Source organism: Meriones unguiculatus, chromosome 14 (genome assembly GCF_030254825.1).
Source record: "Meriones unguiculatus strain TT.TT164.6M chromosome 14, Bangor_MerUng_6.1, whole genome shotgun sequence".
Lineage (NCBI taxonomy): Eukaryota > Metazoa > Chordata > Mammalia > Rodentia > Muridae > Meriones > Meriones unguiculatus.
The window spans coordinates 65,046,451-65,071,070 of NC_083361.1; the positions used below are offsets into that span (position 1 = coordinate 65,046,451).

Sequence of the window (24,620 nt, forward strand, 5' to 3'; positions counted from 1 at the left end):
TTCAGAGTAGTAATTCATTGTCTCATGAACTGGATAAGTGTTTGACATGAAAATATAGAAATATATGATGTTGCCATATATTAAAATGGAGACCACCATTTTAAGCCCAAGGTTAATAATTTTTCCAGAAACACTATGACTCATATATATTTATAGTATATTTTATACTTGAAACTGTTTGGTCCATATTTAAGGCAGTTCCCACACACCATAGCAATGTTCACATCTTCTACTCTTGAAACTGAGTAAAAGGGCTACTATCATTGTCATGCAAGAAGGGATTCAGTGATATGTTAAAAACCATGGTGTCTTGGTGAAAAGGGCCCTGGGGCCAAGAAAAGTGACTTTGGGTCTCAGATTCCCTTCCGGTATTATATGATAAGATATTCAACTTCCTTCAAACCCCTTATTGGAATTGTGTATATGGGACCACATGATTTGGGAGAGTGTAATTAGATTCCCATTCAGACACTCTATAAAATAGCAGTATATTGAATGACTATATTGAAGATGGATCAGAGACAAAATTAAGTTGAAAGTAGCTTCATGATGGACATACCCTTCCTGTGACACAGAGATATGTGACATAAGCAAGAAGAAAACTAGAAAGGAGCTTCATACAACCTAATAACATGGAGCAGTAAAGGAACACCAACCACAATACAGAAAATCTCTTTTAAAAATTTACTTTATTTATTTATTTATTTACTTTATTAATTACACTTTATTCACTTTGTATCCCCCCTGTGGTTCTCTTCTTCCTCCTGTCCCAATCCTTCCCTTCCTTCACCCTCTGCATGCATGTCCCTCCCAAGTCCACTGATAGGGGAGGACTTCTTTTCCTTCCTTCTGATCCTAGTCAATTAGGTCTCATCAGGAGTGGCTGTGTTTTCTTCTTCTGTGGCCTGGTAATGCTCATACCCCTCAGGGGTGAGGTAATTAAAGAGCAGGCCAATCAGTTCATGTCAGAGACAGTCCCTGTTCTTATTACAATGGAACCCACTTGGATACTGAACTGCCATGGGCTACATCTATGCAGGGGTCTTAGGTTATCTCCATGCACAGTCCTTGGTTGGAATATCAGTCTCAGGAAAGATCCCTGTGCTCAGAGTTTTTGGTTCTGTCGCTCTCCTTGTGGAGTTCCTGTCCTCTCCAGATATTACTATTTCCCACTTTTTTCCTAATATTCCCTGTACTCTGCCCAAAGGTTGCCCATAAGTCTCAGCATCTATATTGGTAGTCTGCAGGGCAGATGGCTCAGTGGATAAGAGCACTGTCTGTTCCCTCGGAGGTCCTGAGTTCAATTCCTGGCTACCACATGGTGGCTCACAATCATCTATACTGAAATCTGATGTCCTCTTCAGGAAAAATTTATTTTTAAGATATATTACAGGGCTGGAGAGATGGCTCAGAGGTTAAGAGCACCTGCTGTTCTTCCCAAGGTCCTGAGTTCAATTCCCAGCAACCACATGGTGGCTCATTACCATCTAACAATGAGATCTTGTGCCCCCTCCTGGTGTGTAGGCAAAGATGCAGGCAGAATACTGTATAAATAAAAAATTTAAAAAGAGTGAGCTGAATAAGCTCACATTAAAATATATATATATTATGGTTTATTCACTTTGTATGCTAGCTGTAACCCCCTCCCTTGTCCCTCTATTCTACTCTTCCTCCCTTATCTCCTCCCATGTCCCTCTTCAAGTCCACTTTTAGGGGAGGTCCTCTACCCCTTCCATCTGATTTTAGCCCATCAGGTCTCATCAGGACTTGCTGCATCAGAGTCACCTCTGAGACTAGAAAGGCAAATAAATATTTGAAGAATGACTATGAAGGTATTTATGAATTTACTGAGGGAGAAGATCCACCATTAATTTGAGGGACAAGCATTACTAAATGTAAAGGAAAAGAAGGTAATGTTTAGAGCCATGTTCCCCTTTTCGCTGCCTTCTTTTTATCACAAAAGAGCCACACATTCCTATAACCATTAGGCTGTATTTCACACCAGGCTTAGAAAAAATGGAGGCAAATGGTTGGGGACTGAACTCTCAAAACTGTGAGCCAAAACAAAATTTCTCCTTAAATTTATATCAGGGTTTTGGTCACAGTGATAAGAGAAATAACAGAAACAATGGGAGAAGAAATGTTCTCCAGGGACTAATCTTCTGGGTTTCAAGCTACCATCTATAATTGAGTTGTATTTGCCAATGTCAAGAAAAACAGAGTTGAAGAAATCCCTGAATGTGAAGTTCCAGAAAACAATTTCGTACATTCTTCACCATCCTATAGCCAGAAGGTAACTGAACCCATCATTGAAGACTGGGCTAGAATTTAATTGTTTTATGCCTTCATTTTGGTTCTCACCCTGATTGTACCCACAGAACATGGTATGAATTTGAAGTTGATACTAGCTTTTATTCCTTTTCATACTCCCCTGCTACAATTACCAGTTCACTTCTAAGTTTGGCCCTTGAATAAAGTTTAATATATATAAAATACATTAATACATATTATATAACATTATATTATATATTTAATAGTATATAATAGATTTACATATATTATATAATGTTACATACTACATTCTATATATTTAATAGTATATAATATATGTCTATATATTATATATGTGTGATTATATATTGATTATATAACATATAGGATATATAATATATATGATATATGATATATAATATATATAACCTAGACATGGCTCTGTTGATTATCTATCAAATCAGAGCTAGAAGTCACAAGATCTTCCTATGAATTCGCACAGAAGTATCAGCAAGATGATTTCCAGATAGTAGATATGAAAGGAACAGGTTTGGGTTAGAATCTCAAGTTGAAGATGCTTGTATCATGAAGGTTCAAAGAATATTATGATAGCACTCTCTTTGTTGTAAGTAGAACACATGTTGAGAGGGAAATACTTACAAGGGCCAAAATAATTCAGTAGTTTTTTTATTAATAAAATGCCCTGCCTAATTTAATCCTCATCCTACCTCCTCATTCATCTCCTCAAGTGTTTCCTGAAAGGTCTAAAGATTTTCCTATTATTTTTTGTTTCCCCCAGAATTCACATGATTGACAACTCTCACCTTCTATCTCCACATCTGAAAAATATTTACATAGTAAGCAGTGATTATTGGCAATGAAAAGATTAATGTTACTCTCCTTATTAATGGGTATCACTTATAGAGTCACTGAGAAGAGTTCCCAACCAGTTACACGACTACTTAATGAGCTGAATTAAAGCAAGGAGTCTTTAATAAAGTATGACCTTGCTATAAGCCATGCATTAGTTATCTTATCTGTTTCTGAGGCAAAACATGAGGACCAAGGCAACTTATAAGAGAAAGTGTTTAATCTGGTTTATAGTTCACTTACATGACTTACCATGGGGGTGGAGCAATGACTCAGCAGCAAGAACAGTTGAGCACTCACTACTTGATCAGCATGTCAGAGGCAAAGATGCACACTGCGAAAGGCACTAATCCTTTGGACGTACCTTCTCCAACAATGTCAAACTTCCTATCTTTTCCAAACAGTTCCACCAACTGGAGACCAAGCACTCAAACATATGAGCCTGTGGTGGCTAGTCTCATTCAAATATCCACAGGCCGAGATGCCAAAGGTTCAGGTGCCAAGGCCTTGCATTGCAGGAGGTCCTTTGAGAGGTTCACCTTCTTGGCCCAAAGCAGGGTTTTCTCACATGAGTGCAGTAGCAACCACTTTCTTCCCAGAAATCTCACAGCTATCTGCTTCTCTGTGTGGAACTTCGCGAGCCTTTGATGGACAGTGCATCCCAGTTCTTCTGCCAACAACGGAATCTAACCTGAGCACTCTGCCTTATGTAGAACATGATATGTGAATGGGGTTTGAGGCATGCGGGAAGAAGACATGGCTGATTGGAAAGGGCTTCATTAAAAAGTAAAGCATCCCTCCCCGTTTGAAGTGAACAAAGTCTGCTAACAAGGATTCTGCTAGCTGGGGTTTCCAGCTGTTCCCTCCTGAGTGCTCGGGTATCAAAGCTGTGTGGGCCGACAGTAGGGCTGTTTGCTTGGCTGCCAGAGCAATTACAGTCTGGCAGTGTTCAGGGCTGTTACTGCTTTCATTACTATTATTACTTGTCTACTCGTGGATTCAGAAGCCGGTCTACACAGACACAAACCCCAGGGTATCACCGAGCCACAGGCACGGTGTTTGCCCTCCCTGCTCTGTGACTCTTAGGTTGATATGAATTTAACATGTTCCATTTATCTGGTAAACCAAACCAAAGAAATATAGACTTACATTCACAGGGGGAAAAAAAAAGTTTCCAGCAGAAAATGTCAGTTCTTTGGAAAGACAGAATAAAGGAAAAACAGAATCGTCATTTTCACTTGAAAAGATCTACTACCTGTATTTTGGACCAGGGTTCCCTTCTTGCATCTGGTTCCAGAGGCATATTTGATGTAAAACTGTGCACATTATTGATGACATTAAAGCTTTACTTAGAGAGAAAAATGAATTAAATAAATAAATTAATTGCATAATTTATGAGACAAATTTCTCCTTCAGATAAGCAGAATATTTTGCACTCTTCAAGTCTGCCTACAACACATATCTTTGCAAATATATATATATATATATATATATATATATATATTTAAATGGGATAGTCTCATTGACTGAATACAGCAACAATTTAGAAAACTTAAGAAATAACCATCTTTAATGTTGACTATATTAATGTTCCAATGTGGCCAATACATTTTTCTTATTGATATTTCAGCTCAAATACTTAAATTAATCATTACTTCTTAATTTACTTATTGACTCAAATCTTCAAAAAAATTGTGCAGCAATCTTATTTCTTTTACGAAGTCAGTGATGATTTTTCTCTACATTTCATACTAAGTGTTCCTATTGCTTTTGGTCAGATATTATCGTTTGGATCTTATCAGCGACTCCTGCCACACAGAAATCTGCAGACCTTAATGCATGTGAGCCCTTTTCCCTATTTTTGTTTATTTTTTCCCATTCTGTCCCTCTTTAATGTATTCACTCCAGCAAAAACCTAAAGGAAAACAATACATGCATTAATGAGGTAGAATATAAGGGGACATGAAATTCTCATAACTTGAGTGTCTACAGGCCCTGGGCAGGCACCATGAAAACAAGAGACTAGGAAAGCAAAAGAAAGGGTTGCCAGCTTCTCACCTCCTCCCCTCCTCCCAGGGTTGCAGCATTGCCAGGCCACAGAGAAGACAATGCAGCCAGTCCTGATGAGACCTGATAGGGCCAGAAGGAAGGAGAAGAGGACTTCCCCTAACAGTGGACTAGAGGAGGGGCATAGGAGGAAAAGAAGGAGGGAGAGTGGGAGGAGAGGAGGAAGGGGATCACAGTCAGATACAAAGTGAAAAAATTGTAATAAATAATTAATAAAAAAGAAGGCATTGCCAAGCAGCTTGTGCTTCCATACAAGCGTGTCTGTATCACTTTGAAAACTCTGAAAAGGTAAATACTGTGGTTAACCAGAGTATGACTGCGGGTACACACTGGTACCTGCAGCTTAAGGTAGCAGCTTAAGTCACTGAAATTTTGTTTCCTGAAACATGCAAGTGTTTCCCCATTTTAATGGACTCCTGCCTCGGATTCATAGGGACTGACACATTATTTTTGTATTTGTTTTAGTGATCCTTTAGCTGTCCACCCAGGACTAATATCACACCATAAAACAAGCTTTACGTTAGCAGTATGAAGTGAAGTCAGTCTCAGGGGAGGGTAGAGTAAGGGAGGGGGGATGGCTGATGCTCAGGTCATCCCTGCAAACTGGAAATATGCTTCAAGAATTCTCTGTAGAGGAATACCGAATGGCAGAGAAGCACTTAAAGAAATGCTCAACCTCACTAGCCATTAGGGAAATGCAAATCAAAACAACCCTGAGATTTCACCTTACACCCATGAGAATGGCCAAGATCAAAAACTCAAGTGACAACACATGCTGGAGAGGTTGTGGAGAAAGGGGAACCCTTCTCCACTGCTGGTGGGAATGTAAACTTGTACAACCACTCTGGAAATCAATCTGGCGCTTTCTCAGACAACTAGGAATAGCACTTCCTCAAGATCCAGCCATACCACTCCTGGGCATATATCCAAAAGAGGCTCAAGTACACAAAAAGGACATTTGCTCAACCATGTTTGTAGCAGCTTTATTTGTAATAGCCAGAAGCTGGAAACAACCCAGATGCCCCTCAACTGAAGAATGGATGCAGAAATTGTGGTACATCTACACAATGGAATATTACTCAGCAATGAAAAATAAGGAAATCATGAAATTTGCAGGTAAATGGTGGGATCTGGAAAGGATCATCCTGAGTGAGTTGTCCCAGAAGCAAAAAGACACACATGGTATATACTCACTCATATAGACATACAACAAAGGACAAACCCACTAACACCTGTGCATCTAAAGAAACTAAGCAAGAGAGAGGACCCTAACTAAAATGTCCAATCCCCATCCGGAAAGGCAAAGAGAATGGACATCAGAAGAAGAAGAAAACAGGAAACAGCCTAGGAACCTACCACAGAGGGCCTCTGAAAGCCTCTGCCCTACAGACTATCAATGCAGATGCTGAGCCTGATGGGCAACTGTTGGGCAGAGTGAAGGGAATTTTATGTAAGAACTGGGAAATAGTAAGAGCTGGAGAGGACAGGGTCTCCACAAGGAGAGCAACAGAACCAGAAAATTTGAACACAGGGAACTTCCCAGAGACTCATACTCCAACCAAGGACTGATCATAGAGATAACCCAGAACCCCTGCACAGATGTAGCCCAGGGCAGTTCAGAGTCCAATTGGGTTACATAGTAATGTGAAGAGGGACTGCCTCTGACATAATCTGATTGGCCTGCTCTTTGATCACCTCCCTCTGGGGGGGAGCAGCCTTACCAGGCCATAGTAGAGGACAATGCAGCCACTTTTGATGTGAACTGACAGACTAAGATCAGAAAGGAGAGGAGAACCTCCCCTATCAGTGGACTTGGGGAGTGGCATGCATGCAGAGGGAGGAGAGAGGGTGGGATTGGGAGGGGAGGAGGGAGGGGCTTATGGGGGGATGCAGAATGAATAAAGTGTAATTGATGAAAAATAAAAAAAAAGAATTAAAAAAAAAGATTCTGTTCAGGATTCCTTCATAATAAAAGCCATAAGGAACATAAAAAGCAAGCAAGCAAACAAACAAACAAACAAAAAGACTGAAAGCTGAAAGCTTAAGTCCTAGGACACCAGGAGTTACACTGATGTGCATTAGGTGAGTGAGTTGACTACAGGCTTTTGTAACAATCTGCTGATCAGAAAACTGACCAATTCTTTCTGAAACCAGAGATATAACCTAAAAGAAGCCTACATGGATATTTACATGATATTTGAGAATAATCAAGTGATTTTATTCTTATTTTATTTATTTATTTATTGCTGTTGTTTTGGTTACTGAAACTCAAATAAATCTGCTTGGGGTGAGCAAACAAATAATCAAGTTGTCTGTAACCTATACTTCTGGGAGAGGATGCTAAACTTTTACAAAGATGCAGGGTTTTTCAAAAGCTCCTTCGTTCTTTGCTTTTGATAGTCGGATTTTTGTGTTAGTTATTAAGTCTTTAGCAAACATATCTGATATATCCAAAGGATCTTTGTTTTGGGATATTTTTTTCTGTATAACAAAATCTTCATTTTTTTCTTCCAATGGGCTTATATTTTCCATACAGAATATGTACACTAGGAATGCTATTCTATTTTGTCTTCCTCAATAGTTTAAGTATACATAATGTGAAAACCTCTAACCTTTTTTTAAGTATCCAAGATGCCTTACACTTTGTTTTATCTATACGATATTAATCAGAAAATAATTTGAGAAAAGTAAATAATTCTCTGAGAAGGATACCTCAGAACCAATCAGGAACCAGTAGCATTCATTCAGTCACAGAGATGCATAGACACTCAGTTGTTTTCTGTGAAAATTCTGGTATGACTCTGAGTTTGATATTTCATGTGCTGCAAAATTTCAGGAACGCAGGGCTCAGGAAATTATTTGCCTGGTAAAGTGCTTGAATTAAAAACATGAATACCTGGCTGCGGATCTCTGGAATCCACATTAAAAATAAAACCAGAAGGGAGCCGAAATAAGTATAAATAAGTATATCTCTAGAGCTCATTGGCTAGCTAGCCAGCCTGGCCTAATTGGAAGAATTTAGATAAGTGAAAAGGGCTTCTCTCAAAAATTCAAGTGCAGAGTTGTAGAGGAAGACATCCAACATTGACCCATGGTCCACACACACACACACACACACACACACACACACACACACACACACTGTCTCTCTGTCTCTCTGCCTCTCTGTCCCTCTGTCTCTGTTTCTCTCCCTCTTCCTCCTTTCATATGATCAGAGACAAATACCAATCATATAAATGTACACACACGAATAAACATACATGCATACCTGTGAACGCATACAAAATTCTTGAATTAAGTCACACCTTTAGACAGAGCACTTATTGTACATCTTAGGGTATGACATATGCCCTTTACATCTCATTGACACAAAACCTCTTCAGTAGTAGGAAATATTTTTCCATTTTAAAAATGAGGGTACTGAACTTAAAAGCATTATGAATGCAAATGTATTTCTTTAGATAGGGAAGTGTCAGAGTTGGGATCTGAAATACTGAGAGCTGCTTACCAACAAATTCTGTACTATTCAACATGAGGGCCTTCCCGGGGGAATATCCTGGGGATACTCATGTGCCATATCCCTCAGACTATCTACTGGCTCATAGAATGCCATGGGGCTCTAAGAAGCCAGCAGATAGCATAAATAAATGGAACCAAAATGCTGCCTTCATTTTAAAAAATAAGCTGATCTTAAACCGTGTGCTTGGTTGAAATATTGGCTTCCCTTTTGGCCCAGGCTTCTTATTTCCTCAAAGACACAAATTCATTAACATTTCATAGGCAAGTATTAATATGCAGATCACATTTGGAAATTATTGGACCTGATTTTAATGGTGTTCTTAGCCATAAAAGCCACCAGCCAGCTAGGATGACTAACAAAGGCATGTATAATGGACTCCTTCCCTGGTAGACAACAAACACATACTGGAAAAATGGAAGCTGTAGCTTCGTGTTTATGTTGTTCTGTGCAGATACCAAAGAGTAAAACATTCAAGGCCAGAATACGTTCCATTGTTATGGCCAGCAAGGCTCTTGTTGATCATTGTCCTCTTCAGACAAGTTTCTTTAATGATAGCTGTAACAAATGGAAAGCATGGGGAATGTGACATCTCTGCCTTGTGTTTCTCCTCTGCTGGAGTAGAAGGCAAATTCTTTTGTTGTGTTTCGTCTTAATTTATTCTTTTTATTTATTACAATTTATTCACTTTGTATCACAGCTGTACCCCCTCCCTCGTCCTCGCCTAATCCTGTCCTCCCTCCCTCTTCTCTTCCAATGCCTCTCCCCCAGTCCACTGATAGGGAAGGTCTTCCTCCTTAGAAGGCAAATTCTAAGGGAGATCTGACAGAACCCACAGAGTCCCAGAGCTAGAGACCTAACTCTTTTGTCATCCTATAAGATGAGCCTGAGGAGGTTGTAGATGAGTGTGGGGTTGTGTGCAATAGTGAAGAAGGAAGGCCACCTGCTACTACCCCTAACTGGGATATCTGTGCTCCTGTGCCATATTGGGAGAGCTGTGTTGCTAGAAGTACCTGAAAAGGAACTAGAGCTTTGGGCACACATAGCTTGTCATAAAGGAAAACCTCCAGAACTCCAAAAGCTTTTGAGAGACAACTATATGAATCTTGAGTGTGTGTGTATGTATGTGTGTGTGTGTGTGTGTGTGTGTGTTGCACTGGTATGGAACAAGAATTTGTTTCATCCTGGTCTTGATCCTTATCTATGTAACTTTGCACAGAGAACTGTCAGTGTATGTATCTGTAGTTCAGAGAAATAACCTTACTTAAATTCTAGGCTATTTAAAGATGCAGTATCTGCTTCACAATTACCTTTGCCTATGTGGTTCATAAAGACATGAAAGGCACTCACATACAGCTTTGCTGTCTGCTGTGTAGCCATTCATGGTGCAGGGAAAAGTCCACCGATAAAAACCCAGTATGTCCAACATAGAAAAGAACATATTTGAAATCCAGCCCACACTTGGTGCCCTGCTGGTCCAGTGATCCTATGGTGTTGGTTTTTCTTTTCTTTTCTCTTTTCTTTTATCTCTCTCTCTCTCTCTCTCTCTCTCTCTCTCTCTCTCTCTCTCTTTCTTTCTTTTGTTACTAAAGAAACAGTTGTCAGGAATGGAAAGGAAGCTTAGGCTCAAAGGATGAACACTGGGTGAGGGGGCACTTTGTATAGAAGAACCCAACAGATAGACTCTGGCAGAGACACCAACACAACATGCTTCATGATTGATTTGGTCCCCAGGATGAAAGCATTAGAATCCATTTGATGGAGTCAATATGTGAGGATGCCATGGAGGTTATCTATCTACCAGCCTCTCTCCCTTCCTTTGCTCCCTATTAGAGTTCTCAGCTCTGCGTATCTGGATTGACTCAGTTCTAATGTCTCTGCTGGGTGAATGTCAAGGTGGAGGATTCACAAACTGAATTCTAGTGCACAGCCTCCTCTGAAGTGTGTTAAAACCAAGTTGGTTCTGGACAGGTGGCTCAGGAGTTCTGGCCCCTACTGCATTTGCAGATGATCTAAAATCAATCTTCAGTATCTATTTGGGTAGTTCAGAAGTACATAAAACTCCAACTCTACAGAGATCCAACACCTCTAGCCCCTCTGTGCATCTGAGCTCACATGTACATACTCATACACAGAAACATACATTTACATAATTAAGATCATAAAAATAAATCTAACAAAAGTCTCCAAAGTCATTCTTTCTCACCCCACCCTTGCATTTTGTAAAGGTCCTGAGAATGTTTCCAGGAGCAATTCCAAGGAAATAGGTATCACATAGCTATAACTAGACCTAAATTGCAAGTTTAGGTAATTACCATAAAGAAAACAGTAAAATCCTAGAATGTGATTCTAAAGGCTACAGGGAAGCAAACACAAGGAAATGGAGGTTTAAAAAACTGGATATGTCAGAGAAATAAGAAGCTGGTGAGGATGCAGGCAAAAGGGAACTTTTATATACTGTTGGTGAGAATGTAACCCAGTCAAGCTACTCAGAAAGAAATATGGAGATTCCTTCAAAACTTGAAATAGACCTCACACAGACACAGGTATGCACAACTAGGTATTTAATCAAAGAAAAACAAGTGAACATGCCAGAGATACATCTGTCAAACTTTGCGAATGTGTGTGTGTGTGTGTGTGTGTGTGTGTGTGTGTGTTTGAGTATGCCTGTGCATGTGAGTGTGTAGTTGGAATTTTATTTATCCATTAAATATACAAAATTTTGTAGCTTTCAGAAAAATGGGTACATCAGAGGATTATCAATATTAACATAATTAAGACAGTTTCATCAAGACAAAATTGTGTTTCCTTTTATTTGTTCATCTTGGATTTTATATAAAGTCATGTATGTATATATGACAAAGTCGTAGTGAGGCTGTCTAGAGGAGTGAAGCGGACTAATGAGAGGGTTTAAGAGGCATGGAATGGATATATAGAAGAAAATATGCTAATACAATTTGTAGACCTGCATGAAAATCTCTTTATAATAAAACCTTACATATTGATTAGCACATTAGTTCCCTTTATTTTTGCCCCATTAAATGTTTAAATTAAATCAATGAAGTTACAACAATTTGCAAAATAATTTTATATTTAATTTCATTCATAAACTTGAAATTTCCCATTATATAAAATATCAATTGAGATATGCTATTGTTCTTTCAACTAAATTTATTGTTTAAGAAAGTGTGAGTGACACTGAAATATTTTTAATTATTGTAAAACAATAAAAATGCTCAAAGGAATATATTTGGAAATCAATCTGGCACTTTCTCAGAGAATTAGGAATAAAGAAGCTAAGGAACAGGACAGGAGCCTACCACAGAGGGCCTCTGGAAGAGTCTATCCAGCAGGGTAGATGCAGATGCTGAGACTCATAGCAAAACTTTGGGCAGAGTGCAGGGAATCTTATGGAAGAAGGGAGAGATGGAAAGACCTCGAAGGAACATGATCTCCACAAGGAGAACAACAGAGGCAAAAAAATATGGGCCCAGGGGGTTCTGCAGAGACTGATGAATCAACCAAGGATCATGCATGCAGAGGACCTAGATCTCCTGCTCAGATGTAGCCCATGGCAGCTCAGTTTCCAAGTGGTTTCCCTAGTAAGGGAAGCAGGGGCTGCCTCTGACATGAACTCAGTGGCACACTCTTTGATCACCTGTCCCTGAGCAGTGCAGCCTTGCCAGGCCACAGAGGAAGATGATGCAGTTATTCCAGATAAGATCTGACAGGCTAAGGTCAGTTAGAAGAGAAGGAGGATCTTCCCTATTAAAGAAGGAAGCAAAGAAGGGGCAAAGGTGGAGAAGAGGGAGGGAGGGTGGAACTGGGTAGAAAGGAGGGAGGGGGCTATAGCTGGGATACAAAGTGAGTAAATAGTAATGAATAATTAATAAATAAAAATTAAAAAGCTATTTTGCTTCAAATGTCATGACCAATTTCATAGGTTTCTGCACCATCAACAACTTACCGTGGCTATATAGATCCTTTGCAGTGTGTTCATCCCCTTGCTTTGCCTCACATGTTTTGCACTATTCCCATCACAAGTAATTAGCAAGCATACCTCTGAGATATCATGGGTTTGTCTCAAAACCATTGCAGTAAGGCCACTATTGTGATAACTGACTCACAGAACCTTTCTGGTAAATATATATATATATATACCTTAATTAAAATTTTTATTCCTGAAAGTTTTAATCTGTAAGTTAAATGACATCACTATTGTTTACAGAGTGCAATAGAAAACAATATGACAAAGTGAAGCGTGCTTATTTTGAAATGTATAACAGGATTTTCCTATGTGTGAATGAAATTTCATTATTTTTTAGGCTGTTTACCAAACTAATTCCAGATGAAGATTTTTGCCACGTGCTCTTTTGAAGTGGAATTATTCTGTCAACTCCAAAAAAAAAAAATCTATTAGCATTTTGATTTCCTGTGTTTTTGTGGATCACGATGAGAATTTGTGTTGTGTAGCTCTGCCTTGCTTTCCCAGAATTCACTGTACTTGTTCATTTGTTTAAATATTTCTTGTTAGTGCTTGATGCAGGAATGGATCACATAACTCTTGGATGGTTATTGCTTAGTCCATTCTCAGATATTTCATGGCTAGATTGCTATTGTGAATAGACTTTTTATTACACTTAATAATTTATTTTGCTGTTTCAGGGAAAGAAAATTGATTTTCATGTATTTAATTTGTAACCCTGTCTACTTACTCAGTTCTTTATGTGTGTCTAATGCAGTCTGTGTTATAGTTGATTCATTTGGCTTGTATTAGTATATGATCAGTCTTCAAACAATGATAATGGGATTCCTTCCTTCCTAATACATAAAGCTCACTTTTCTTATTGGATTTTCTGGAACTTTTCAAGCCATATTATTTAATAGTGATGAGAACAGGCTATAATTTAGGTCATAGCTTTAATAAGGACAATGTTACAGTTCTTGGTTTTATATAGCACTTGCTATTTCTGTTGATAACAATGAAGGCTTTTCTAATGTACACAAACTAAGTTACTCACACACATACTTCCTCATGCAACCCCTTCCCTCCCCACTCACAGAAAGACAGTCACACACAAATGGAAAATATTGTCTCAGGAGATCCATGAGTGATAAGTCACTTCATTTTCATTGTACCTATGAGGAAACTGAGGAACTAAAATGTCCAATGACTTCCTGTCAAATCACACATATAGACATAGTAGCATTGGGGGGAGGCTTTCTGGGACCATGTCCTGTTTCACATTGAGCACAGTGCCTTCCTGAGGTTCACAAACTGCAATATCTATCTATCTACCTACCTACCTATCTATCTATCTATCTATCTATCTATCTATCTATCTATCTAATTACAATTTATTCACTTTGTATCCCAGCTGTAGCTCCACCCTCATCCCCTCCCAATCCCACCTTCCCTCCCTCTTCTCCTCCCATGACCCTCCCCCAGTCCAGTGATAGGGGAGGTCCTCTTCCCCTTCCATCTGACCCTAGCCTATCAGGTCTCAGCAAGACTGGCAGCATTGTCTTCCCCTGTGATCTGGTAAGGCTGCTCCCCACTCAGGGGGAGGTGATCAAAGAGCACACCTCTGAGTTCATGACAGAGACAGCCCCTGTTCCCCTTACTAAGGACCCCACTTGGAGACTGGGCTGCCATGGACTACATCTGTGCAGGGGTTCTAGGTTATCTCCATGTATGTTCCTTGGTTGGAGTATCAGTCTCAGAAAAGACGCCGGAGCCCAGATTTTTTGGTTATGTTGTTCTCCTTTTGGAACTCCTTTCCCTTCAGGTCTTTTTATCTCTCCTTTCTTCCATAAGATTCCCTGCACTCTGCCCAAAGTTTGGCTGTGAGTCTCAGCATCTGCTTCAATACCCTGCTGGGTAATCTTTCAGAGGCTTTTTATCAGGAATGCATGCAACTGTCCTGAGTTTCTTCTTTTTTTCTATCATTTAATTTCTTGTGTCAAAATCTGTTTTAGTGGCATTCCCAATTATACAACTATACTATTCTTAAAAAAAAAAAAGATTGTCTAGGTCACATTACATAATTAATTTTTGTATATTCTATTTCTAAACATAAGATTTCTTTAATTTGGAACATAAATATTTATGTATCCCTGCCTCTATATTCTATCTAATGTATGTATATCTATCTATCTATCTATCTATCTATCTATCTATCTATCTATCTATCTTCTATCATCCATCTGTCAGTCTATTTGTCTGTCATTTATCTATGTTCTATATTAATGTATTATCTATCATCTATCAATCTTTTATTTATCTAATCACCTATTTATCATTTACCTATTTTTATCTATCTATCTACTATGTCTATCAAATATATAGCTTTCTAATCTGTCATTTCTAATTAGGTTGATGTTTTATTTCTGCATTTTGTTGATAAGTTGCTTTTAACATCAGTCATATAGCAATTTCTTCAAAACTGAAACCATTGCTTCTGGAGGAAAGAAGAAAACTTATTAGATTCAAGATTCAAGTGGCTCAGAGAGTTAGAAGATTCACAGAGCCTGTACCAGAGACTGGATAAGCACTAATGATTGCTTAGAGGTAAGGAGATGTTCCAGAGGAATTGCTTGCAAGTTGGTCAGAGAGCTCAAGGGATGCAAAATTATGAGTTTTCACCAATACTCAGGTGGGTTTTTCAGAGTTGCAGCTATCTGAACATCACCAACGTTCATTTCAGCAATTCCAGCCAATTCAGCGTTTCACTGTAGACACTGATGGAGCTATTCCCCTAGCATGTCAATAGTTGGGAGCGGGCAGTTATTGGTTAATGTCTCCCTCATACAGTAGTATCTTTCTCAGCTAGGGTTTCTGTTGTTCTATGAAACACCATGATCAAAAATCAAGTTGAGGAGGAAACAGTTTATTAACTTATACTTCCACATTGCTGTACATCACCAAAGGAAGCCAGGACAGGAACTTCAACAGAGCAGGAATCTAGATGCAGGAGCTGTTGCAGAAGCTGAGTGCAGCTTACTTGCTTGCTTCCCTTGGCTCTATTTCTTATAGACCCCAGGACCACCAGCCCAGGGACGAGACCACCCACAATGGGCTGGGTACTCCCTCATCAATCACTAATTGAGAAAATGCCTTACAGCTGGATCTCATGGAGGGTTTTTTCTCAACTAAGGATTCTTTTTCTTTGATGATTCTAGCTGTGTCAAATCGACACAAAACCAGACAGTGCAGCTTCTGTGAACATTTTAAAAGAAATGATTTTTTTAAACCTCTATCTTTGTGCATTGAAAAATCTGTATATCTTGCTTTACTGACTTTAGTGTTAAGTAGTGTGAGCAGCCTTAGGTTACTTAATTTGATTACTTTAATCTATCATGATACTTTTCATGCCCTCTTGTATTTTGTGTCTCATATATGTAGTGAGAGTGCTTGATATTAGGCTCAGTTATTCTTAGGAAAAGAGGCAGATACTCTCTTCTCTTTCTTCTTTTCCTCTTATTGACTTCTGTTAGACTGGCAAGCCTGTCTGAATCTGAAATAAACATAGCCAAAAACCTGTGGCTGAAGAGGATGCAGACAACAGAGTAGAACCTACTGCTTGCTGCCTTTCTCATAAACTAATGTAGTATCCAATTGCTTTCTACATATTTATCCTTATTCCCATTGATTATCACAGCTCTCCTCATCAGCAAAGAAGCACCTTTCTGCAGTGGACAGAGGTTATTTCAGAGAGCAATTGGTAAAAGTGAATTAAATAAGTAACTATGGAAAAGTACATATCCCTCATTAGACATCTGTAACATAACCCCTACACCCAAGGCTCAGGGAACATTATGGAAGAGAAGGCAGAAAGATTGTAAGAGCCAGAGGGCCAGGAGAACTGCTGTGAATTATTGCATTCTGGACAAGGAGGAGTCATACTCATAAACTCTAAAGAGCTATATTTACATACACAATGCCGGCTCAAGACCATAACAGTCAAAATTTTAGCAGCAGTATGGGAAGGCTTCAGAAACTCCACCTGAGGAACTACAGGCAGTCAATGGATGCTAAGGGAATAGGAGTGAGATTTGTCCAGAAGTGTGCCCCTGATATATATGTATATGTATATACATGTACATATATAAATATATATGTGTGTTTTATGCATATATGTGTGTTTCTGTGTACAAGCTTGTGCATGTGTAATAGATACTGTTATATATAATGATAATAGGACACAGATTTGAGTACAGAGGAAAGAAGTGTGAGACAGGAGTTGTTAGGGAACGATGGGTAGATATGATCAAATTGTAATGTAACGTAGAATGAAATTTTCAAAAAGTAAAAAAAGAAAAGAAAGGATAACATGACTCTTCCTATATGTCATGAATACTTATCTAATTATTTTACCTGTCTTTGCCTTAAAAGCTCTTCATCAGGGTTAGGGTTAGGCTTAGGTTTAGGTTTAGGCTTAGGCTTAGGACCAATACCAACTCCTGTCTTTGGCTTTGTGGCAAAAGTTGAAGAGCATTCATAGTTTGAGGATTGACTGGAGAATAGATATCATCACGTGAAACCAGGATAGTGCACTCACAGCATCCATATATGAAGAGTAAAAAAATTAATTTGTGAAGAAATAAAAATGGAATATTCAGTGGGCTTAGGGTAGAGAAGCCAAGCTTTTATTTGTACTCAATAGACAGAACCTTCTATCAAGTAGGTCTAAATTCAAATTTCACAGCATAGTACATAAAGACTTCACTTAAAAATGTGATCTATAGGAAAGTTCTATTGAACATGTACCCAAGTGTGTTAAGGCAGAAACACAGGATTTTTAACTGGAGAATGCATTAAAACATATCTACAAAGAATTACTTCGAAGTTCAACATACATCAACTTAAAATTTCAAAGATTATAGAATAACTGAGCAAAATCCTAATTTAGTACTATTTAAAAGAAAAAAAAATAGAACTAATGAATAATGCCCAGGTTGGCTGTATGTGGTAAGGTAAAGCAATATAAGGTAAGGGTGTTAGAAACAATTTTCAGTGTGGTGCGTTGACAGATTCAGTACAATCAGAGCATTAGTAAGAATATTCAATATGGTTGGAGAGAGAATCATTGAAATGGAACACATTTATCAAAATGTGTTCAGAATTCATTATAATGAGAAGAATAAATGGAAACTTTGTTATTAAAGGCAGAGCAAATCAAATAACATAAACTTACTAGTCACTTAAAAAATTCCTTGTCAGAGAACATTGTGGAGGCTAAACTCCAAAGGATACTAGACATTATTTTTCTAGAATCATTGAAAGACCCCTTATAGTGTCAAGGAATTCCTAATGAAAGAAATGAAAATCTTAATTTTCTTAAGAGTGGCTAGAATTAACAGATCTTCCAAAAGACTGAAGAAACTTTATCCTCTTTGTTATGGACAGACTTAAGCATTTTTAACAAACGTTCTATGAAGCAGAATTCTCTTGAAGTTTTGGTATGCAAACATTTTCAAGATACAATTGTAGAGACCTCTCCTAAACATCTACAATTTTACTGAAAGATTATAGCAATAGAGTCTGGCCATATTTAGAGCCCAGGAAGCTGGGTAACTAACCTCTCGTCATCATTAACTCTTCAGTATAAATTGCATCATTGCATAATTTGTCTCTGGCTTTATTTTATCATTAAATCATGAGCATTTTCCATATTGCTAAATGATTGTTATAATTATCATTTTAATTGCTCCATTACACCCTATCAGACTTATTCCATTATAGTTTCCTTAGTCATTCCTTCTTTATTAGACATTTAGGTTTTATTTCTCTCAAATTTTGATTATTACATATAACATTGGCATAATTTACATTTTTATGTATATAGCTTCACTTTTATTTTCAATCAGTTCATTAGGAATAGTTCCCTGAAGTGACATTATCATGTCAAATGTTACTGAGTAATTTCCCTAAAGGTATGAATCAATTTACATTGCAACAGACATTTTGATATGTAGTAGCTTTGGGCATAAAGGGAGGTAGAAATATTACAAACTTAAATGTGTATGCACTCATTTACTGGGTATAAAAGGTAGTTATATTTAGAATAGTGAAATTCAACATTTTTTCGTACATGCTTTTTTTAATAATTATTTTTACTGTTATATTTTAACTTTTATGCTATTTAAAGTTTTTTTTTCTTCCTTTCCGTCTTACTCATTTGTAGCAAATATTGTTTGGGGACAAAGATTATCAGAATAAAACATTTGATGTTTGCTACAGTGAGGCGTATTTACTGTTATCATGAATAGATACTTGCTTTAGACGCATCAGGCAAGAGTAGAGGTCTGATCTCTGATATTAGAAATAAATTGGGACTTTGTACCGATGTTCATTTAGGTGTCATCCACCCAAAGAGCATCAGACCCGTCTGATACCTTTTTCTCAGAGGCGGGACCTGGGGTATCAACCCGCATGCAATCAGACATGCTCTTCTCTGGGTCCAAAGCGGCTGACCCTGAGTGCAGTGCTTAACCTCGCATCCTGAGCATAACATTTTAGCTTTTTATGATATCCAACCATGCTTGGGGAGAATGTCCTGCTTCAATGGCTGTAAAGGCCTGAATGATCATGGCGGCATCACACTGTTGTGAGACTCTAATCTTGCATATATACCACAGGCAAACCAAGGAGACCAACACCAGAAGGCCTGCTAATGCTCCCATGCCCGCCCATTCCTTCAGATGATTCATGGCTGCAGCAATCCATGATGATAATCCTGTGGCTAGTCCTGTGTCCACTCTGGTAGAATTTACTGTGACAATGGCCACACTTGCATATTTTGGCAACATTATACCAAAACAGCAAGGTAGAACACACAGTTGTCTAATTGAACTCAACCTTCTTTTCTCCTAATTCTCCTTTTTTTACAGAGGTTGAAAAGGTCCTACTAGGGACTATTAAAGAGAGGGTGTTGCTCTGTGACAGTGCTTGTGTGCGAAATATAAGCGAATTCATTTTGGTGATTTCTCTATTTTTTTTTTTTTCTTCTCATTTGGATGGTGTGCTGGATGGAGCTATAGTAGTCATTTTCCACTGTAAGAGAAGAAAGACAGGTGACATAGTCATGATTTTAAGATGCTGAAACAGTGCCATGAATTACCTACCACTGTCTGCATTCATGAACTATTCAAAGCAAAATCTCTATCTGTGGGGCAGTTAATGAACTGTCAGGGAGAGTTGGCTTTCTTTTTTATTGGCTCTTACTATTTGTTTTTAGTTTTTTTATTTATTACAATTTATTCACTTTGTATCCCAGCTGTAGCCCAACTCTCATTCCCTCCCAATCCTGCCCTCCCTTCTTCCTTTATCTCCTCCCATGTCCCTTCCCCAGTCTAGTGATAGTGGAGGTCCTCCTCCCCTTCCATCTGACCCTAGCCTATCAGGTCTCACAGGACTGTCTTTCATAGTCTTCCTCTGTGGCCTGGTGAGGTTGCTCCCCCCTCAGGGGGAGGTGATCAAAGAACCAGCCACTGACTTCATGTCAGAGACATCCCCTGCTCTCCTTATTAGGGAGCCCATGAATAATGCCCAGATTGAGCTGCTATGGGCTACATCTGAGCAGCGGGTCTAAATTATCTCCATGAATGGTCCTTGGTTGGAGTACCAGTCTCAGAAGAGACCCCTAGGCCTAGATATTTTGGTTCTGTTTTTCTTCTTGTGGAACTCCAGACCCTTCAAGGTCTTTCTATCTTCCCCTTCTTGGTGAAAATAAGGAACAAGACAGGAGCCTACCACAGAGGGCCTCTGAAAGACTCTACCCAGCAGGGTATTAAAGTGAATGCTGAGACTCATAGCCAAACTTTGGGCTGAGTGCAGGGAATTGGCTCTCAGTTTTAAACTAATTTAACTACACCTTTATTTAAATACTCACTACTGTGAGACTATCTGCTCACCAATGAAGAGGTAAGACATGATGTTTTACACATAATATCCAGAGATAAGGAGGCTCCCCTTGAGCAAAAACATGCGCATTTTAATGTCGATGAGTTGTGACAGTGGGAGACTTCAATTTGAAGGCACTCATGAATTCCCTGCCCAGAAAAGTTATAGTCTGTGGGACAAGTACAGCGTGTGCCTAATGGACAAGTTGCAAAGGCCTCTCCATGTTCATCCAGAAAGTGGCCTTGCTTGTCCATTTATTAGGCCTGGGCAGTGTACCATAGGTGAGTGCATGTACCATGCCTGGGAAATAATGTTAAGTAATAAAAGACATTGCATAGTCCTTCCTCCTGAAGATTTATTTCTACACCAGGACGTGAATGTGAGAAAGAGATCATTCATATAAACAAATATTGTTGATACTGTATGAGAGTGAAAATGAAAATAAAGTAGGAGAGAAAAAAATCAATAGGAGAGGGCAAAATGAAACTGCAGACTTGCCCAAGTTTCCTCAGTCAATAAAATAATATGAGTTCCTTTAGGAGTTTTCTGAACTAGTGTTTTTATGACACCAAATGCTGCTGCCTGAAATAAGTGAGCCTACACTTGGGATAGAAGCTATTTTCACATTATAAATGCTATCACTTCAGTTACAACCATACAGAAGTGGACTGGTGTGAAGAAATGGCCCCCAGCTAGTAGATGTGTTTCCCACAGTGCTTGTCCAGTTATATGCCTAGCTAGAGGCTGAGATTTCCATGTGTCTGGGGCACTTCCAGGTCCATAAGGCTCGAGCTTTGCTTGCTTCTTGAGGAGACATGCCATAGACACAGGGCAGGTTACTGGATGGATATGGCCTTTGCTTCCTTTACTCTGACCCAACTCAGTCATTCTCCAAGGAAGAAGAAAGTCCACACAAGATGAAGCAAAGAGTAAAAATTTAGAACATCAGCACATGGAACATGATTCTGGATTTTTGCTCTCTTTAAAAAGTGGTCTTTTTCTCCCGTGGACTTGAGGAAGAAATAAAAGCAATTTGTTCAACATCTGTCTTCCCCTTGTATTGTGGCTGTTTACAGAGGAGCTTGCTTCCCTCAACTCTGATGTAATGTCTCCTTTCTTTAGAAAACAGGTGTCAAAACAAGCAGAAAATCCAATTTTCAAGCAGCTCAAATCAACTTGAGACTTTCTACTCACTGGGGTGCTTTTACCTTAGAAGTCTCCTGTGAGGCTCAGTGCTTCTCAGTATCCAATTTTGTGTTTTGTTTTTTCCTTCGCATGTTTAAAAGCAATTCTTGCAAATCAGTTCTGCCCTATCTCTGTCCTCTAGAATATATTGGCACTGTTATTTGGATGTAAAATTGTGTATTTTAATTTTAATTGACATAATAATTGCACCTATTTTGGGAAACTGTGTTGTGTGCATATAATGTCTAATGATTAAGCAGTGTGTACATGGGTATAATGTCTAATGATTAAGCAAAGCAATTATCACATCTATTACATCAAACATGAATCATTTTTCTTGCATTCTGAGATTCAAAATCTTTTCCTTTAGTTGTTTTGAAATACATAATAAACTGTTTACTAATTTGTAATTATATGTTGCAGCTATAATGTACTATAATATAATACATTGAATAAAACCAGTTATTTTGTACAATTATTCTATCCCAGTGAAATATATTATATGATCATAGAATAGCATTTTATTAAAATAAATTATTGATTTTTTTAATTTAGGTGTTATATGTAAGTCCCAGGGTTGTTCTGAATTGCATCTAATTAAACCTTGATTTTAGGAAAAATGAAAGAGAATCTGTGCTAACCTTTATATATATTGCAAGGATTCTGAAACATTTCCTCATCAGGTGTAAAGGGGACATAATTTATAATGCTTTAGAGAGGACCATGATCCCATTATACAGATGTGGAAACCAAGGATGATAAAGTGCCAAAACCCCAAATGATACCATCAAGAAATAGTGAAGCTATGATATAAATCTAAATCGGATCTGAATTTTGAAAAACAGACTTTCTACCTTGCTGTGTAACTGTCTGTATTTATATATAGCATTTCATTGGCAGTAGTGAAGGCAGAACTCTCTTGCTGGTGTCTGTTACTGGCTATGTGACCTTGGATAAATTCCTTGGTTTTATGTGTCTGATTCTCCTTCTGTGTGGATTAGGGAAAAAATTAGCTTGTAGAACGTTGGTAGAAAATAGCTTACCATGAAGTCTGTGAGTCTGTGAAATGTTCCGAATACTTATTGGCATCAGGTAGGTTCCCAAAAAGGATTGTCTATTGCTGCAAACTGCCCCTCTCCCCACCTCCCTTTCTTCTTCTTAGGGAGGGAGGGTTTCACTATGTAGTTCAGGCTAGCCTGCAACTCATAATCCTCCTGCCCCAGCCTTCCAAGTGATGGGTGGCAGGCATACTATATCATACCTGATCACCCTGCTCATCACTACTTCATGAACTATAACATAGAGTGCTAGGCTTAACTGTGCTTTTGTGCATTACCTTAGCACAGGAAAAGAGATAATTTGAGAGAATAGCTAATTCTGCAATTTCAGCATTAATATGTGAAGGACTCACCCTTTTTGCCGTTGTTTAATGGCAAAATTGTATATCTCCTAACAAGATGGTTAATAATAAACCTTTGTTTCCACAGTAACCTTTCTTTCAAAATACAGAGGAAGCCTGTGGATGAAGGGGGTGATCCTGTGCCACTCATGCCCTTTATCATCCCCTTGTTCTTACTATCTTGTCAAGAAACACAGAATGTTCATGCAGCACAGGTTGAGAAAAGCCAGCTTTGGAAGGTGACCATCAAGCACTCTACATCCTCAATGTCTGTGAGAAATATACATCCAGAGTCTCTCTTCTTAATCTGAAAATGTCACTACTTAGTTCCCACTGAGCAGTCACTGTTGATTGCTTTGTTTAACTGGCAGGGTCTACAATTCGGTACCAGAGACCTGGAGGAAATGGGAGCCATGTTCTGCTTGGGCCTCCTCATCTTGGAACTCAAATCTGCAAGGTGCAGCCATAAGCTCTTGGCTCGAGCTACAGCTCTGCTGAATGCAGATGCTCTGGACCACTACCTCCAGCGGTAAGATGCTTATGTGGAAATCAGGGAGGGCTAGGTAGATCCAGTACAAGTGTTGCAGTGAAGCACATCAATGGCTTCGTGAGAGACAGAAAATAAGGATGAGCTAATAAACGAAGGTAGGTTCAACTGTACTGCAAGGAAAGACAGGCTCAGAGCTTCACTGATACTGAAAATGTGGGGAGGCTGTCACTTGTACACACATGTAAATGTAAAACTTTACATATTTATAAATATATATTTAATACGTACTGCTTATGATAATGAAGCTGAAGGTGGGTGCCACAACTTTATACAAGTATAGACTCTGAATTACCTTCTTTTACCTGTAACACTTTTGAGTTATTGCTCAATACAAAAACGGGGAAGTGTCTCACTGCTGATAATGACACACTTGAGCCAAGTATCTCTTTCTCAGACAGTATCATACTGGGCTAGAAAATAATCTATCATTGGTCAAGAGAAATTAAGTGACATGGCAAGGAATGGCTGGGTATCTGAGAACTGAGCATCAGTAGTGAGTCAGGGATGGAGAACCATTATCCAAATGAGCCTTTTCATGCAGTTTCCTGGAGACATATACTTTAGTCTTGAGCAGAATGAATTCAGGGAAGGGAAGAAATAATGCCACCCAAAAGGAGAGGGGACCAAAAATCATCAGAAGTTTCAAAGAGGCTAAATCATGGCCTGCACTTTGAGCAATGGGACCAATGGAGAATTCACTGTCTGCTGGTAAATGAGGGAAGCACACAGCCATGCATTTTGCCTTCAAAAGCAAAGGCAAAAGTATTAACATGGGAAGCCATTTGTTTCCAGGTAATTTTCATCAGTTTTCTGTGTGTCACTGTTAAAATGCTGTTTCGCTGTGGCTTCACGTCAA

General features: G+C 38.7%; 1 protein-coding gene across 6 annotated transcripts in view; it reads left to right on the forward strand.

Moving 5' to 3' along the window:
• Positions 1-24,620, forward strand: part of Agbl1 (AGBL carboxypeptidase 1) — an 887,605-nt gene that overhangs the window by 540,609 nt on the left and 322,376 nt on the right. For all 6 annotated transcript variants that reach the window (XM_060367383.1, XM_060367384.1, XM_060367380.1 and 3 more), the window contains one exon: positions 23,586-23,743. In XM_060367383.1, coding sequence (XP_060223366.1) covers positions 23,586-23,743 — 158 coding nt within the window. The remainder of the gene's footprint in view (positions 1-23,585; positions 23,744-24,620) is intronic.